At 43.9% G+C, this 18,860-nt stretch overlaps 2 protein-coding genes across 3 annotated transcripts in view; one reads left to right on the plus strand and one right to left on the minus strand.

The window, feature by feature from the left end:
* Otulin (OTU deubiquitinase with linear linkage specificity) overlaps positions 1-4,466 on the plus strand; it is a 45,497-nt gene extending 41,031 nt beyond the window's left edge. For both annotated transcript variants that reach the window (XR_003301115.2, XM_026392384.2), the window contains exon 8: positions 4,207-4,466. Coding sequence is in view for 1 of the 2 variants with exons in the window: in XM_026392384.2 (XP_026248169.1) it covers positions 4,207-4,218 (12 nt within the window). In the remaining variant the exon portion in view is untranslated. The remainder of the gene's footprint in view (positions 1-4,206) is intronic.
* Positions 4,467-4,879: 413 nt separating this feature from the next.
* The window catches only part of Ankh (ANKH inorganic pyrophosphate transport regulator), a 134,111-nt gene continuing 120,130 nt past the window's right edge, over positions 4,880-18,860 (minus strand). Inside the window, exons 9-12 of the mRNA XM_026392381.2 lie at positions 10,910-11,039; positions 8,027-8,150; positions 7,311-7,410; positions 4,880-6,156 (exon numbers count right to left, since the gene is read on the minus strand). Of these exons, the coding sequence (XP_026248166.1) occupies positions 6,043-6,156; positions 7,311-7,410; positions 8,027-8,150; positions 10,910-11,039 (468 nt within the window). The 3' untranslated portion in view covers positions 4,880-6,042. The remainder of the gene's footprint in view (positions 6,157-7,310; positions 7,411-8,026; positions 8,151-10,909; positions 11,040-18,860) is intronic.

Raw genomic sequence — 18,860 nt, forward strand, 5'->3', positions numbered from 1 at the left:
TTCTCACACTCAACTGATTTTGGGATTCCCACTATAAGAGGAGTGTGGAGAAGTTGGGGCTCAGAGAAGTACTTTCAGTATTACTGAAATTATGGGAAGTAAAAATCATTTTAATACAGAATAAAATCTGAAGGAATATGTTATATTTTAATAAGGTAGGGAGTAATAGAACTACCTCAATGCTCAGAAGTTTTAGTTACCAAAGCAAAGGGTCAAATTTTAATATCATGTAAATTTGAAAGAGGAAAATTGTCAGGATTAGGAATTAAGTAACTCGTGAGTGAACAGGCTAATGATTCGAATAAGAAAATCAAGAAACTGAAAGCAATCTCAATATTATCTGCCAACTGTTTAATAAGCTTTATTTAAAGTAAAATTAGAATATAAAACCTAATTGAAATATATGGGTACAAATTAAAAAAACCTGAAAAACAAAATTATATAAATGTTCTTAACAATGAAAAACGTCCAATTAAATATATAAACAATGCTTGTTTAAATGAAGCATATAGTCACACTGACCTGCAGTCAGTTTTAATCAAAGGCTATACAAAAATTTTAATGCAATTGATTTCAACAGTTTAAATTAAACCCATAGTTTTGATATGGCTGACAGCCACCTTAGTTAGAGGAATGACTCCCTGTGGACTTAATTTTATTAAAAGGAAAAAGAAAAATATAGATTGCTGCTAATGTTCAGATCTGAAATGAAGACTGAGGTAATTTCTTTTTTCCTTATTGGATCTCATATGGAGTTCTGAAACAAGATCACATGTAGATGTTAGACCAGGAAGAGGCCTTACAGTAGTGGCTCAAGCCTCTCCTTGGATGGATGGATGGGCCAGTAAGGCTGAGAGGTGCAAGTGCTATGGAAGGCCATGCTGTGGGCCTGAGGCCTCAGCTTGGAAGCTCTCCTGTAGTGTATGAACATGGGCTTTTTGGTACTGGACAGAATCTTGAGTTTGACTCTGTCCAGTTTTGTGAAGCTATTTGGCTCTTTGGTCATACCAGCCTTAGAGATTTACCCTATCAAGACAAAATATATCATTGAATCCAAGAAACAAGTATTTGCTACCAAAAGCCTTGAGGATATAACAACCCTGGGGTAATGGGCCTGCTTTGTGGGGTGTGGCCAATGCTGTAGAGTGCTGGGTGATTGGTGGTGATGTCTGCTTTGTGTCTGCTTTGTGAGATGAGGATGGTATGAACTTGAACTTTGAGAGCTGGTTCTTTGAATCTGTAGGGCCTTGCAGTTTATGGCCTCACCTTCAGGGAACTGGAATCTACCCAACTCCAAAGCCACCATGCCCAGGGCTCATAGTTGGGAACATCTGTCTTTAAATCTTATAGTAATGACCAGTCTCCATATCACGGAATTTTCATGAAGTTATACAGTTAATGGTCCAACCATTTTTAGCTGGTCTGCTCTCATCTTTGCCTTTCTTTAACCTATAGAAACCTCATATTTCTGAAGAGAAAGGATTCCTAGTTTTTGTGTGCTTTTGTTTAAATGTCCATATTATAGAAGCTGATAACAAGTCTTGTTAGTAAAGTGCACTTGAAATTACATAGCTTAACTTAAAAAGGATACCATATAAAAAACACTTGCTGACCTTGTGTATAGCCCACAGCCACCTATGAAAGTACTTGTATGCATATATGAAGTCTTTGAGACCCTCATTGATTGCAAAGGAGGCAGAGAAAAAAATTATCAGTAAGATTAAATATTTTTGAAGGTACCAGGTATACTTTTTCTGAAACCACTTGAACCTGATGAAGATAATTTTTTTCTTTTGATGTAGGCATTCTTCCTAGCAGAAAGTTACAACAGATAGATCACAGACCTTAACCTCCCTTGCAGAGAAAAGGAAGTTTAAACTTAAAGCAAGTTCTCTTCATCTCATTATTTTCTCTTTTTGAAATCAGATAGTAAAGTATATAATTTGTTACCTTTTCTGACTCCTGAGTGACATTTAGGTTATTTTGATTGCACAATGTAGTTTCTCTCATGCTGAACATTATGTAGTAATTTTGGATGTTTGGCCTCTGAAAGGGCAGGCAACAGGGCCTTTTCTTATGTTTTCCTTCAGGTTTTCTCTACATCCTGTTTTATGTGTGGTTAGATCAGCTGATGAGTCACCTGATGTTTTGCTGCTTCAAATGACAGAAATAGAGATTCAAAATAACCACACAGAGGAGTATCTCGGATGTTTACCAAACACATTGCGCAAAAACTTGCTTTTCTACTGTTCAAATACTTTTTATAAAGTGTGAGGGCCGTGTGAAGGTGGTGGTGTGGAGAATGTAGGCAGGAGCTGCCGGCTGAATGTGCAGTGTGCACATCAACACTGAGGCCCCCACAGCTTTCTTACAGTGCAACTGTAGTGCACCTTTAGTTACAAAGAAAGGTGTGGGCCAGAACTTAGAATATAAGAGACCCCTTTTTTCTGGACTGTGCACTCGTTTGATGGATGAGGACTTCATGCTAAGTTTAGCGAGCAGCTTACCTGCAGAACCAGGGGCCAGAAACCATGGCTGGTTGGTACAGACCAGCACATGATATTCTTTCTGGGTGCTGGTATATTCAGATTTACTGAATTAGATTTCTATTGATTTATTTATTTTTGCCATGTTGGGGATTAGTCCCAGGGCATTGATATCCCCCTTGAGACATGCATGTCTTAAGGGAACAATTGAATTGCAACAATATACTTTCTACTTTGCAACACATATTGTCATTCTCCACTTTAGTTTGAGTGGGGGAGCGGGAATTGAGTCAAGGGCCATTGACAAAGTTTTAGAAAGGAGTATTACAAAAAAGTTCTTCCCATGCTCCACCCCTTCAGAAGAAGAGATCCCCAAGCGGAATAATTAGCAGGGTGGGAACAGCTGACTCTTCTCACTTCCTCCTCTAAAGATAAATTGAATAACTTTTCCCATTATTGGGATATGTCACAACTGTTCCAATCCTGCCAGATCCAGAAAGGGCTGCAAGTGAAGCTACCCTTGGAGTCTGAAGACCTACCCCAGCTTCGTCACTCCCTAGTGAGCCCCAGGTGCCTTTCCTCCTGGGCGTCTGGTCCCCTGCACCTCCAAGGTTGTTTGAAGAAGGAAGTGCTGCAACTGCTGCATCCAGATTTCACTGAGCCTCCTCTGATGGACCTTTTCTCATAGAAAGTGTCTCATTTCTGAGCAAAACTACCTGTTAATGCTGAAAACCCAAATCAAAACCACAGGAGTAGCTTTGGCACAAAACAGGCCCAATGCAGGAAGCAAGTAGGGTGACTGACTTTTACTCAACAATATAAACGAGTGGCCTTGAGTGTCAAAGAAGACTCCTCAATGGATGAGGGTTTTCTGCCAATGTGCAAATCTCAGCACTCCCTGAGCCTGTGGCCAGCAGGTCCAATCTTTTCATGACTTTCTTGGAGCAGTCTCATCTAGTTCTGTTTGCTCAGTTCTCTGAAGTCTTACAGATGCAGTGTGTTCAGGAAATCCTCACCTAAGGCTATGCTTTGAGTGGGCAAACTCATTTCTCAGCATTTAGATGAAAATCTGCTTTGTGCCCTTGTAGTTTGAGATGGGTCCTTCCACAGTCCTTGACATGTGACTCTCACAGGCACAGCAGTCTTCTAAATCTGTCAGCTGAGTGATCTGTGCAAAAATTAACATGTTGGAACATTGCTTGGGTTAGCAGACTTGAAGGGTTGCCCCTTGTGACTGTGGAGTGGGGAAAGCGTCCCCTCTCCCCTTTCCCTATCTGGATGATGAAATTCTTGGTGCAAACAGGAGAACATGCCACCTCAGGGTTCTGCCTTGAGAGTTCAGATGTTACTTTGGCCATGTCGCAGCAGCCAAGGTAAAGAAAATGTATGAAGAAGCACTACAGAATCCCAGCTCCTGAGCTGTGGTGGGGGACTGCACTGCTTCTCAGATTCTTGGGAACTCCAAAATAACATGATGGCCCATTAATCTTTATCACTAAACGTATCTCTGAAGTTAAAATTGCATGTCCTAATTGCACAATAAGGAGTTGTGCTAGCTGATTTACCCTGGATTGAATGAGAAAGGATTTGCTTTTTCATTTTGCTTTTAACCCCAGAAGCATGAAATAGTCACACATGTTAAAAAATACTGCTGTTTAATTTTCTAGTCATGTACTTTTTAAAAGCCAATACAATTAGATTTTTTTTTTCATCTTTTCAGATCTGCCCCTGAAACCACCCCCAAAGCAGCTACGCATCTGAATGTTCAGCACTCATACATATAAATGGAGGAAAAGCCGCTCTGAGGAAGCATGTAAGGACTTGTCCCTGTGCGGGGCACATCTGAGGGGCACCAGGTGCCCCAAAGCGGGAATGCAGCCCTGTGAGGTTCACAGCCACCTTTATGCCCTTACAGCCTTTTTTCTCTGAGGAACAGTATGGGTACACAGCACTGAAAACAATAAACACAACAGGACCGCCTTCTCCTTTGCCTCTTTTGCCCTTCCAGCTCACACTCGCATTCCCACAGTTGTCCACACAACAATTTATTTCTGGGTTACCCGTGACCCAGAATAGTTCTCTGGTCATTTATGGACCCTTACATTCATATGCAAACAAGGGATTTTGTAAAAACTGCTGCAAATAAAATACAATGGTCAGTGATACAATACCATTCAACTACAGGTATGTGGAACACGCAATCACTGCATCGTATTAGAGACATTTTATTGAAAATGCGAAAATAGGAAATGTATTATAGCCTAAAATAAATTACATAACATATACAGCATATATTTATATCTTTAAAATATTTTGTTTAGGTTCTTTCAGTCTAGTTATTTTGACTAAAACAAGAATTTAGAGAACTGTGTCCATAATTTTTTTAAAGGAAAAAACCCGCTCTCCAAAACTTAGAAAAATATACTGCACTAAATGGATTTCCAATGCATTATTTCAGGGAATATCACATAGTGACTTTGATAATTGTTTATAAAATGTCTTGCTTTATGGTGTATGTGAGAGGGAAGTACCGTAGTACACTTGGAATTACCTGTACCGCAGAGTCATGACTAGGAACGGCAGAACCAGGTAATAAACCTACTTTAAAAGTTATGAGACAGCAACCTGGCATTAGAATGCTAGATTATGACTTAAAGCTTCAGTTCATTGTAAAAACTAAATGGAAGGTGAGAAGGCTCCTTTTAACTCGCTCTAGTGCCATCTTCAGGAAAGGGGTGAAAAGCCTCAGGGAAAGTCATGCGGAGGGATGCTGATGCTGGGAGATGCGCTTTTGTGTCAGCTGTGAAAAGGTGGCTCGTGTGTACACACGGTGGGGTATGACAGCTCGCTCTGATCTAGGAAAACGAAAAGTGAGATGCCATTGACCACGTCAATTTGCTACTCTGATGGCATTGCAAACATTTCTACAGAATATTTCCATACATCGGCCCAGTGTGGTCACAAATCTGTTCCTCAGTGTGCATGGCGACTCTGGGCTGCAGCTTGTCGCTCACCTTCTGCATATGTTTGGTAGGCAGTTCATGACTCCATGGTGGAAGGGAGAAGAAACTGGCCACCAGGTGACATCTCTGTGTACAGCCATGTTACTGGGAAGCAAGTCAAAGGAGGCCAAACTTTAACCTGTTGATTCTTAAGAGAGACAAAATGGGACAGGAAAGAGTCTGTGGCCAGCTGGGCAGTGGTGGCCCGAGAGGCGATGGCACAGCCGCAGTCCTTTGGTTCAAAGTAAAGATTGTCCGAGGGAGGAGTAGAGACTTTTGACTACGAGGCAGCTATGTCTTTTGGGTTTTCATGAAGCAGGGGCACAAAGTCAACGGTTTTGTCTGTTTACAAAGCGGAAGGAAAGACCTTTCTTTAGGTCCCCACATGAGTGTGAGCATACCCAGTATGCTAGAGAATTGACATGAAACCTTTAAATCAAGGCCTCTTTCATTACCAAAAACAAAACAAAAAACAAAAAAAAAAACACATGGGAAAGAGATGATGCTGAAGTGCCATCCCAACTGTCCCTGCAGTGCCCGTGGAGTCCTGTGCCTTAGTCATTCTCCTCTCTCATTTCTACGATGTCCGTCACCTCCTCTGTTGGAGGCATGTCAGTCATGGCAGAGTCTTCCCCCTCAGTGGCTGACTCGTTCTCCATCTTCTTTTTCTAAACCAAAGAAGACTCGTTAGTGTGGGGCTGTGGACAGGGCACCCGGCAATAGAACCATGAGCAGGGAGAGGCTGCCAGGACCTCTCGCTGCAGACTTGGGTCTCGCCTGTGGTTGGGGGGTGAGCTCATCAGGCTGCATCTTGTTCAGCACACTCCTCTCACCTGCAGTGTGCCTGTCACTGTGCTAGGCACTTAGAGGGACCATTTCTCACCTCCCTGCAGCCCTTTGGAGTGGAGGCTGTTCTTTGCAGTTCTGTCACCATTGCTCCCCACTACCCATATGGCCATGTGCAAACTATTAGCCTCCTCCCTAAAGCCTGAAGCTTTGAATCTCATGTTCTAGAACACTCCTCCCTGTTCTGTCATCACTGGGTCCTCTCTGGGATAGCTTTGAGTCTTGCTTATTACCTGAGACAGAAAAGAAATACCCCTCACAGGGCGTGGTGACCCTGCCTGCAAGGTAGACCAGCTGTGTGCCAGCAGGTAGAACATGTGACAGTGTGAGAGAGTGCTGAGGTGGGGTGGGGTGAGGTCTAGCACAGTCAGGAAAGGCTTCCTGGAGGAGGGCTGAAGAGGGGAAAGGCTCTGTGGAGGCAAGGGAGAGAGAATGGCCTAATCACCCCACATTTTCTAAATTAGCCACACCTTAGTGATCCAGTCTGGGCTTACAACGACTTAGGGGAGGAATCAGGTTGCAAGAAGAGTCACTTTTTTTTTTTTTTTTTGTGGTGCTGGGGATTGAACCCAGGGCCTTGTGCATGGGAGGCAAGTATGCTTCCAACTGAGCTATATCCCCAGCCCAGAGTCACCTTTTTTAGGATTTTTTAAGGTCAAAACTGTTATTTAGTTTCTAAATTTTTTTAGGTCTCCAGAGGTTAACAGCAGGATGTAGGACTGAACACATCCATCCTGAGAGGTATGACTGTCTTTTGAAACACCGTGGGATATAAGGAAGAAACTATTATAGAAGAAAGGCTTCCCTGCCGTTACTAAAAGCTGACCAAGGTGAAGTGACACTGGCTGTGAGGGTACAGACCCTGGAAGGTCAGGATAAAGCTAAAGTGCCTATCATGGCTGTCCCTGCACATGTGTGGCACAGACTCAGAACACCTGGGAGGGGGCTTTGCAGTTCTGGAGCCAGTGTCTCTCACCTGTTTCCGATAGACGTAGCACGCTGCAATGGCAACCATGGTGGATTCTCCCACGAACCCTGCTAGGAGGGAGCCCACACCCAGGGTAGCTCCATGTACCCTGGAGATGAGAACACAAAGGTGGTTTGTCTGTTAAAGCCAAATTGAGCCACAACACAGAGTTTATGCCAAAACCCAACTGATGTTACTGAAACACAGGAAAGGTGTAGCCTAGAGAGGGGCAAGCGAAACACATTCCTTTTTAAAAATTTTTTTATGGACACAACACCTTTACTTTATTATTTTTATGTGGTGCTGAGGATTGAGCCCAGTGTCTCACACGTGTTAGACAAGCGCTCTACCACGGAGTTACAGTCCCAGCCCTGTGAACCTCACTCTTGATTAACTGGGTTCAGAAAGGGTCGCCCCCTAACAATCACCCATGCTGGGAGGAGGGACCTGGAACCCAGGGCTGAGCTGTCTTCCTTTGGGGACCAACAGGGCAGGATCCTCCCAGCCTCGGCTCAGCTCTGCAGCCCCGCCCAAGTCTCTTTCATTTGTGATCCTGCAGCTGGCACGGATCTCAAGAGCCTCCACCTGCTGCCAGGCAGAACTCCCTGCTAAAGGTCTGACTCCAATATGCTCAGGGGGTTCACCTGAAAGTCCAGAGCATAAGGCTCTGGACAGAGTACTTAAGCAGCAGAAGGCCTAATACAAGCAAATTCCTAATACCATACCCTAAGTAGGGCAGGACCACGAGGCTGGTGATGAGGACGATGATCCGCAGGACGGAGCTAGGCGCCAGGACAAAGGTTTTCTTCAGTGTCATCAGCCACCCTGTGAGATGGGCCCTCACAGTGACTGTGGAGAGAGCAAAGGGTTTGTCAGCTGTGTCTTCCATCAGCCCTGCTTCTCTCTCGTCACCTCTGGCCCAGAGACTGCCTGGGACTCCGGCCTTGCTGCTGTGGCCTGGCCTTCCTGCTGCTTCTGAGTCAGGCTGGGCTCAGTCCCTGTTCCCACCCAGGCTTCCCACCTCAGGTGGCTGGATGTAGGCGGGTTCCTTGCTCCACAGTAATCATCCAGGAAAGGTGGTAGCCTAGAGAGGCTACACCTGTGCACCACCTGTGATACAGTCTTCCCAGCCTTACCCTAGTCCTGACCATCCACTTCTAGAAGGCAACCACCCTCCCCCACAAAAAGCAACTTTTATGCTGGGTGAGCTCTTGTTGGCCCCAGAGCTGTATCCCATCACCAGAGAGGTGAGGGGATGAGAGAGTGGGGAACTGTTGTTGCTCCCACTTGCCATTATGTCCCTAGAGCCAGCCCTGTCCACTCCAACCGTAGGCATTACCCTGTCTCCTCCCCATCATGGTGCAGCCACAAGTTCCATCTGTTGCTATTTCACAATGACTATGCACAAATTCCCTGCACCTCTCTCCCCACCCAGATTGCAGGAGGCAGGGCTGCCAGCCTGAGTGTGGAGGAGGGTGCAGGAGGCCAGCACATGGATAACTGAACGGCATTGCTATGTTGGGCACAGACGCTTCCCCTTGCCAGGGAGAACTGCCCTGAATGTCCAGATTCTATCTGGAACTGGAAGGGGCTTGAGGGAGTATAGGGCCAGGGCCTGGAAAGGAGGGGACCCTCAGCCCCAGGCAGGCAACTCCAGCAAAGGCTCTTGGAGGAGGACGTGCTTGCTGCTGTGTAACATTAGCTTCCAGAATTGGTCTGTCTGGAAAGCAGAGCCTGCTGCACCGTCCCCTAACCCTTCTCCCACCAAGCCCTCAAGGAGTGGGGGATTGAACCCAGGGCTAGGCAAGCCCTCTACCACTGAGCTACACCCCTGTCCCTGCTGTTGTCTTGGTCTCAAACTGTGTCTTGCCTTCCCAAGTGGTGGAAGTGTTATATCAATGAGACTCATTTCCTTTTTCAGGCACAGACCCACTTAAATTTGGCCAAGGGAGAGGGTAAGGGTCAGAGGCTAATCTGGTGGTGCAAACCCAAGATTGTCACGAGCAGAGATAGAGGCCTGACAGCTATCTGGAAGGTCTTCTGACAGAAAGGAAGTGGAGTCAAGAAGAGATTAAAGGTGACTCGCACATCCAGCTGGAGCTTCCAGACTCCTTGGCCCCTCCTCAGGTCACAAGTGTGGGCAATGAACTTCAAGTGCAGCCTCCCCCGAGTGACATCACCTTCCAAACTTGACTTAGCCAGTGTCAACCCAACAAAGACCAGACACCATCCCACTGTGGTGGTCTGTGTCATTTCCTTCATTCCAGCCACAACCCTAAAAGTGACCCAAGGCTGGACCTCTGAGAAGACTTGGCACCTAAGAGTGAGAGCTACCTGTTGCCTAACTTGGGAACCACAAAAGACTGCTAGATGTTCTGGACTAACCCCATAACTCAGATCTTAGTTTAACATAGCCTTGTAGAATCTGGGTTTCCTCATTTAGGTGGAATTTTTTGGTAGTTAATTTTTCTTTTTTATTTCTGGGAATGAAACCAAGATCTTGTTCATGCTAAGCACATACTCTACCACTGAGCTACACCTCCAGCCCTGGAAATTTAGTTTTGACTAATATACACATACTACAGGATTTAAAAGGTACAAAAGGAAACAGTAGGAGATCTTCCTCCTACATATGACTTGTCCTGCTTCCCACATGCAACCAGTTACTGACTGGGTAAATTACTTCTAGAAATACAATATAGATATGCAAGCACTCAGACAGAAATTAGAATATAGTTATATATGTGCTGTACATTTGTCATAGCAATGGTCACATACTAACCAACCATTCTATAACCTATTATTCTCATTTTATGTAGAACTACCTCATTTTGTATAATATACCTACCGTTACTAAATCAACTTGGTCATTTTCAAACTGGCTTATGTTTTCACTATGGGCATGTCCTGACCATATGCAATCTGGCCTCAACTTGCCCCTGGAATCTATTCTCTAAGAATACTTCTCTTTATTTGTATAGCTCCAAATTTTAGCAGTAATCTCACTCTATTTTCCTGTTTAAAATTTTTTTACTTTTTACTCAGGCATGGTGGTGCACACCTTTAATCCCAGTGGCTTGGGAAACTGAGGCAGGAAGATCACGAGTTCAAGCCAGCCTCAGCAAAAGTGAGGCGCCAGGCAACTGAGTGAGACCCTGTCTCTAAGTTAAATACAAAATAGGGCTGGGGATGTGGCTCAGTGGTCAAGTGTCCCTGAGTTCAATCCCTGGTGTCCCAACCCCCCAATTTTTTACTTTTTAAGCTATCATACTGTAAAATTGGTATTTTTTTTTTGTGTGTGTGTGTATGTAAAATTCTAAGAGTTGTAATTCATGAATTAACATAAGTAACCACCACCACAATCAAGACAGATGGCAGTTCTCTTGTTGGCCCAAAATTCCACATGCTACCCTTTTTGGTCTGCTTTCTTATTTTCTTTGCAACTTAAAAAAATATACTATGCCTATTGGATTCATTTCTTGAATTCTCTACCTCCTGGCTAATATCTTTGCATCTTTTTAATCCACTGTGAAATTTTACATTTCCAAAGAAAGATCTCACTGGGTGTGGGGGCCCATGGGAATGCTCATTCATTCTCTGTTCCTTACCTGGCACTGGGAAGAAGGAGAAGATGCGCAGAGGAACGACGCAGAGTTCTGCGAAGGCAAAGTCCACGCCTATGATGTCTATCAAAATTTTCTCGGAGACATTGGGAGTCCAGAACATCACAAAACAGAGCTGAGGGGAAATAATGTTGAGCAGGGTTATGAGGAAAGGCATAAATGGGTGAAATAACAGAATCTGGTGTGCCCTGATCCCTGAGGAGGTCTGGAAGACGGTGGAACTACCCCATCAGGTGGCCACCACAACAGGCATGGCCTGGCCTTGCTCCCTGCCAGAGGAGGTGCTCATCCCCCTGCTAACCCCAAAGGGACCCTGTGGTGGAACAGATGTGGATGTGGCGCATCCACTAACCACCAGTGAAGACCAGCGTGCTCTTGTGGAGGCTTAGCCAGGGCACAGCTCAGTTCTGGGTGGACATGTCCACTCATTTTTATAGCCTTAACAAAATAGGGGAAAGTCACCTGAAAGCATTTGGGCATGGACAGAACCATGCTGAATGAGCACACATAATAATAAAGGAAATGCTAATATTTAAAACAACTATCTGGGCTGGGGATGTGGCTCAAAAGGTAGCGTGCTCGCCTGGCATGCGTGCGGCCCGGGTTCGATCCTCAGCACCACATATAAACAAAGATGTTGTGTTCACTGAAAACTAAAAAGTAAATATTAAAAAAAAAAATAAAACAACTATCTGTCTATAAACTTTGCAACGTCTAGTTGAGAGAGTAAGGGAAGAGACAATAGCCAAAAATCTGGAATTTTGGAAAGAAGATGGGCAAGTGGAAAACAGATTTAAACAGGTTCAAGAGAATGGAATCCTAAGCTGATGGGGAAAGGCAGAGTTCTCTCTCTACTTCCCCTCCCCACAGATGAGGAAGTAGAGGTAAAGGCGCTGGCCCATGAAAATCTAGTGGTCAGCAATTCAGGCACAGTTCCCCTTGCATGGCTATTGACTGTGCCTCCCAAACTCGGCAGGACACAGGAGATTTACTGCTGGATAAGATAAAACACAAGGTTTCCGGCATGATCGAAGGCAGAACAGGGACTAAGGGAAAGGGGACATATTAAATATCCTTGCCTTCTTTTACTTGGCTCCCAGGACACAGGAAACCAGTTGAGTTTTACAAACAAGAGACCCAGAGTAGTTTCCAAGGAATCTAATTAGACCAAGAAGGAAGACCTAAAGGTCCTGGAAATTCAAGGCTCCAAAAAAGTAGCCCCACTGGACCAGCCATCAGAGAGAGACCCATGTGGGTGATAAATCTCACACAGCATCCACAGCTTCTTAGAGCTTTATAAATGCTCCACGTACACAGCAGACAACCAAGGGCTCCCGAGGAGGTCAAAACCAACAAAAGAAAAGAGAGGGCTGTAGGGGTGGGGGTGGGGGTGAGGAGAGAACCACATAGAGGAAGAAAGAAAATCTTTCCATGTTGACATTCTCAGAAAGGTGGAGAACTGCATCCATGAAACAAAAAACAGAATGGAAATGTTAAACTTAAAGGACCAAAAAGAACTGGGGATTAAGAAGGCAGAAATGAAAAGCCATTACCAACAGTAAGATGAAGTTAGGGAAGTTTACCACTTAGAGGTAAAGATGTGAGAAGTACAGGAGAGTAGATTACAATAACATAAAGGTCCAATATTCCGGGAATTCCAGAAAGAGGAAAGAGTGAACCTCTCAGAGCTGAAAGACACGAGTCTCCAGACAGAAAGGGCCACCATGTGATGGTAGCGCAGAAGATGGAAGACCCATTAGGGCACACCATTGAAAAATGGTGGAACACCTTTAGGTTTCTGAACAGCATGGAAAACAAGAAGACACAGAGCAAAAATTTGGAGGGAAAATGATTTTTTAGAACTCTAAATCAAGATGTCAATCAAGGATCCCCCCGCCCCCTCCACCGTGCTGGGGAGTGAACCCAGGGTCTTCAGCAAGCACTCCACCACTAGGCTACAGCCCCAGATGAAAGCTATTTAAAAGTAGGATATTTTTACTAATCAAGACCTCAAGGGGCTGGAGTTGTGGCTCAGCCTAGCATGTGTGAAGCACTGAGTTTGATTCTCAGCACCACATAAAAATAAATTAATTTTAGTGAGAACCTCTAAAAATGAAACCCTGTATCAAGAATAAAAATGACTAGGGATGTGGCTCGGTGGTAAAGTGCCCTTGGGTTCAGTCCCTAGTACCCCTTACCCCCCCACCCCCAAAAAAGGAAATAAAGGAAAAAGAGGAAGTTGCTACTGGACTGGAAGTATGCTCTGCCAAGGAGGGGAGTCACAGGGGAAGAAAAGGAAGAATCCCAAGCTCAATTACAAGAAAAAAAGCAAGAGGAACCTCTGGGATGGAGGCGAGGGGCAATCCCAGGAAGTCTGCGACAGGTGTGCAAGTCAGTGGGCCTACACGGGAGCCAGAAGCAAGGCTCAGAGACACACTCAGAGGGTGAGGCATACAGGAAGTCTAACGTGTCTCTCTATGTGACAGTGGATTTACCCAAACAAGGAAAAAACTTAATGTTAAGTACATGAAGAACTAAGAAAAAATGATCATTCAGTTCAGGAAAAACTAAAGATGTTTAAGAAAGGAAGGGAATCAGGACTCAGCTGTCATGGTCTAGCTAAATAATTTCCCATCTTATCCCAAGGTGACATAGTCAGAGTCCATCCAAAGACTTGAAGGAGTCACAGAGGAAATAGGACCAGAAGGAAAAGTCTCTAGAGGAGTTGGGCTGGGGCAGGGCTATTAGTAACAATCCTTAGCAGAATCTTTAAAACTTTGTGCTGATTTTAAAAACCTGAATTTTTAAAAAGTGTAGTAATTTTAGAAGATATTGTTAAAAATATGCCAGTTCCATCAAATACTTATATTCTTTTCCTAAAATGCAAGTGATTCTTCTCTAAAACAGAATATATTATAAAGTAAATCAGAGTCATGTATGAAAATAGAATACTGAGATTTTAGAATATAATATCCTTTATGCTTTGGGTAAATTAAATTTCACGGAATAAGGCTGGGACTATTTACTATGTCATGTTTAAACATTTAAAAAAATACCTTGGAGGATCTATTATAAATGAATCACTATAAATGCAATAGAATTTTCTGTTTGTATTTTCAGCATCTGGGAAGTACATCCCACTGGTTTTCAAAATGGCAGATGTGCTTCCGTTAACCCTATTGCTTGTTGCCAGCAATCACCCCCATTTTGACATGATGGGAAAAATACTCCCTCAGATCTAGCAACTTTGCAGCTCAGGGACTTTATTACTTGAGAGTCTTGGACAAGTGGCCTGTCATCTTTTCCCACTGCAGAGCTGCTGACCTAAAATAGTGAGACATCACTTATGGCCACTGTGTCATGTTTAAACATTAAAAAAAAAATACCTTACTTTTTGTTGTTGTATGTATTCTATCTAGAATCCACCTGTGCCAGGCATACCCCCCAAATTGTGTGTATATACAAAAAATAGCCCAGGTATGGCAATAATTTCATATAACAATTCCAAAGCATGGTGCGGGGATACAATTTATTCTGTATACCCATCCTCCAAAACAGAAGGATCAAACCCTACTTCTAGCTTTACATTAGGCCCCATTTTTTCCCCATAGCAGTAAAGCGCTAAACAATTGAGATAAAGGAACATCCTCCCCAAGCGTGGAATCAATCAGTGCCTTAGGACCTATGAAGACAGCCCTTCTCTGTTTCTCTGGTGGTTAGAGTGACAGACTGAGGCCATATTCTGCTCAAAACTGAAGCTTCCAGGAGACTCATTAGCATGCTTTACCTTGTAGCCACCGATAATCTGAATGTGAGATAATGCCTCAAACACATGTTGCAATCTCCCTGGGCTTTACAAAATCACTGTAAAGTGGCTTTTAAATTACAACAAACTAAGCGGAGAGGAGGGTTCAACTGCTTGTCAGAGAAGGATGGTGCGCGTGCTTCTGTAGCAAACAGCCAGGTAATGCCTCCCTCTGGCTTCCCCTCATGGGTAATGTTCACCTGGAGGCTTTCTGCTGTCAGGTAGGAAGTGATCAGCTATCCTTTGGAGGAGGGGGTTTAATAAGAGGACACAATGGTGGTGTGCATGCCCACATCATTTGATACACTTACATCAACGTCAACAAACCTGGGTAGTGAATACAGACTGACACTTTGATACAACCACAATGCTAAGGATTGATGGACCTTTATAGGAGCTTTCTGGGATGGCAACTCAGTGTTCCATGTCTAGAGTTCCACCACGAGACTCTGACTACTACCTCACTGTTTCCTATCTAGTATCCACCTATGCCAGGCACACTCAAAAAGCCTCTTATCGAGGTCACATGCCAGAGTTTTCAACCACGCACACACAAAGGGCCCAGATTGGATCTTCCAGGAACATTGACATGAAATCCATCAGTCTGGTCTGGGGCTTGAGCAATCATTAGTTAAAGGGAAGTCAAAGGGAAGGAATGCCACATATATCAAAGCTCTCTCTGTCTCTGCCCCTGCAGTCTCTGAAGCCTTTGCCATGCCTCTACTATGAAAATCCCACCTTCCAGCAAGTTCAACAAGTGAATATTTCCTGCAATGTCCTGAAAGGAATACACACCATATCTGCTTTTCAGTTGTGTGTATTCCTTTTTGCTAAAAGCTAAAAGCTGTCCTATCTGCAGGTCAGCTTTCCCTGAACAATACACTGACTCCTGCATAAAAACCAGGCCTAATGTAAGCCGTATGTTTCAGAAAACAAGTAGCTTTATGAAAGTTAACCTGTCAAAAAATATTTCAGAAAAAGTGTCATTCTAACTGAGTTCAGCCACCGTAGAGCTGCCTTAGAACATGTCCTTCTAGTTGACCAGGACACGCTGTGTTCTTCAAATATTTGCAGAACCCAGTGACACCAACTTTTCCAAACAAGAACACAAACCTAATGACCTATTGACAACAAACATGGTTCGTTTCTCTGAGCAGCTTCGGGCTGGGTTTTCTGCTGAGGAGACTGCTGTCAATATTATCTCATTAAGAGGCAGCCTACAGAACAGAACAGCACCCACCATGCCCAGGTCTTGGTTTTTCTATTTATTTCCCAATCAAAGGAAACCAAACTCCTTGGAGAAATGACTTATTCTAGGACTCAGGCTGGGAATGTGCAAGAGAATCAACTGAGTGTCTATAGTGCCAGGAAGCAAGAAAGTGCTCAAAAGACAAATGGGACACATCAAGGGGACAAAGGAGCCAGCCAAAAGGAGTTCCAAACTGCCAAAGTGGGAACGATTTGAGCAACAAAATAAATAACAGTACTAAATTATAACCCAAAGTATACAATAAATATCTACGAGTCCGTGTTGCCATATATAGATGGGGGAGATGAGACAAATCTCCAAAGAATTCTAAATAATCCATTAGATATTCCTCTGTGAGGTGGCTGGGGCACTCTTTTTCACCCTCCTTCCAAAGAGCACAGAGGCAAAGAGAAGAAAAAAGTAACTCAATAGTGCAGAAGCCTGGGTCAGATGATCAAGGTCAAGATGAACTTGACTTATGCTGAGAGCAACAGGGGCTGAGATTGGGAGAAGCGGGTTGTCTTCATCAGCATTTGAACTCAGAGAACATAGAACCCAGCCACAGCGGGCAGCCCCTTGCTCCACATCCTCAGGGAACTCTATTCTGCTGGAAATGCAGCTGGTGCTCTGGTTTTGACTTGATTTCCAAAGGCTGATGGCCATACTTTTAAGGAACTCACCAGGCTTTCCTCATTGTCCTGAATAATCAGGATTTAGGAGTAAATGAGATTCTTATCCTCTGCAGTGAGAACAAGTAAACCATGTGCAGCTGTTTTAAATTAAAATAGTTGGTCCTGGACATCATTTTTATTTGGAGCCTTAACTTAGGAAGGTTCAACAGACGTTTAATCAGGTTTAAATCTCCACTGGGCAAGCTGGTGGTTAACCCTCAACAAGACAGGGCATGAGGAGGTGCTGCTGATCCTGGCTCTGCAGTCTGATTGCTAGGTTCAGTTACGACCCCGGGCTCCTCTGCAGTTCGCCTCCCAGAGTTTCTCAGCATTCTGGGCCTCAGTGCCCTCACCTCTGAAATCGTGCCTCCTCACAGGGTGCCCTCCAGAGAGGAGCCAGTCTACCAACTGTTTGGACTTTCTTTCTTGACTCCATGAAGCAAACCAGTGTCCTCCTTCCTTCATCAAGAAAGTCTTGCCATGCACACAGCACACGGCATTTCTCCTGGAGCAGGCGCACTGTGCACAGTCCCTCAATGTCTACCATTATTACTGTAAAAGGTTTACTTGGATTGCAATTAAATGTTGACAGTGGAGTCATATGTAGGTGGTGAGAATAGCAATGACTTCATTTTCCTCTCTGTACTTCCCCATTATTTGTACAAGGGTGTACAAGTGTGTGCATACACACATATACTTGTTAACCATGTATATATTTTGGCAGAAAAAAGTTTTAAATAAAATAGACCCCTGCAGATGTCTTCAGGGATCAAGCAGATCATTATATGTGCTTTGGCAGGGATATGAGAAGTCCCGATTCAAAGGGAAGAGAAGCTTCAGAAGGTGGCACACTGATTCACTATCTATAGGACTTATTAGATAAGCTCAGGCAGGCAGAATTTTAGCAGACAAGTAAAATGCAGTAAACTAATATATTACTGAGAGAATCCAATAAAGTAGAAGATATGTTTTCTATGTTAGGAAGCTTGGAAACGCATATGAAAAAGTATTTGTGTATCCAGAATTCTGCTTCTGGCTTGTGATAATTATAATTATTACCCATCTACACTGAATACTTCCATAGGGAGTAGGATACAACCATCACCTTTAAACCATGTTCATGGTTTTAAAAAAAAAAAAAAAAAAGCATTTAAGAGGTGGCACAAAGTACTGGTTGGAAGAAACTAATAAACAGCAGGGGGCGCCATGCACCAAGCCATATAGTACACCCACACAATGTTGGATTCTTTCATATTCTTACTCAGCCTGAAGAATATTTAGAAAGTTCCACACTCACTCCAGCTTCTGTTAGCTTTTCCTTTTCCTTGACTGTTAACAGTCAACTTGGATTTTGCCTGGGGGGCGGGGCGGGTAGAGTATCAGTTTTGCAAGATAAAGATGAAGAGTCCTCCCCCCCACACACATACCCTTTTCTTTCTTTCTTTTTTTGGTGGTACTGGGGATTGATCCCAAGGATGCTTTACTGCTGAGCTACACAGTGCCCCCACCTTTAAAAAATTTTTTTGAGACAGAGGCTCACTAAGTTGCTGAGGCTAGCCTTGAACCTGCAGTCCTCCTGCTCAGTCTCTGGAGTAGTTGTGATTTATAGGCATGTGCCATGGTGCCCTGCAAGGTGGAAGGAGTTCTGTGGCTGGATGGTGGTTACTGCACCATGACTTGATCAGTATATTTAAATGTACAGTCAAAAAAGGTTAAAATTGGGAATTGTATGTTATGTGCATTTAAGTAAAATGGAAAAAAAAAACTAAGGAAAAATTTTGGAACCTGTTCATAACAGTACAGCATGATTATTCATCTGTTAATTTTTTAAAACACGCATGTGGATTTGCACTGACATTTTGTTTACAGGGTTTAGGCAGAGTCTTTAGGCACTAGTCTTAATTATTTTAATCTGTCCTGAGACCTGAGGACCAATCCCTCTCCCCCACCTGCCAATGAATAAATCAACCCCTCAAATCTACAGTATGCTGGCTTAAAAAGCGAATGTTGGAGCTGGGTGCCATGAAGCACACCTGTAATCCCAGTGAGGCAGGAGGTCCATGAGTTCAAAGCCAGCCTCAGCAACAGTGAGGCACTAACCAACTTGGTGAGACCCTGTCTCTAAATAAAATACAAAAAGTAGGGCTGGGGATATGGCTCAGTAGTCGAGTGTCCCTGAGTTCAATCCTCTGGTACCCGCCCCCCCAATAA

This window comes from Urocitellus parryii, chromosome 1 (genome assembly GCF_045843805.1).
Source record: "Urocitellus parryii isolate mUroPar1 chromosome 1, mUroPar1.hap1, whole genome shotgun sequence".
NCBI classification, from domain to species: Eukaryota; Metazoa; Chordata; class Mammalia; order Rodentia; family Sciuridae; genus Urocitellus; species Urocitellus parryii.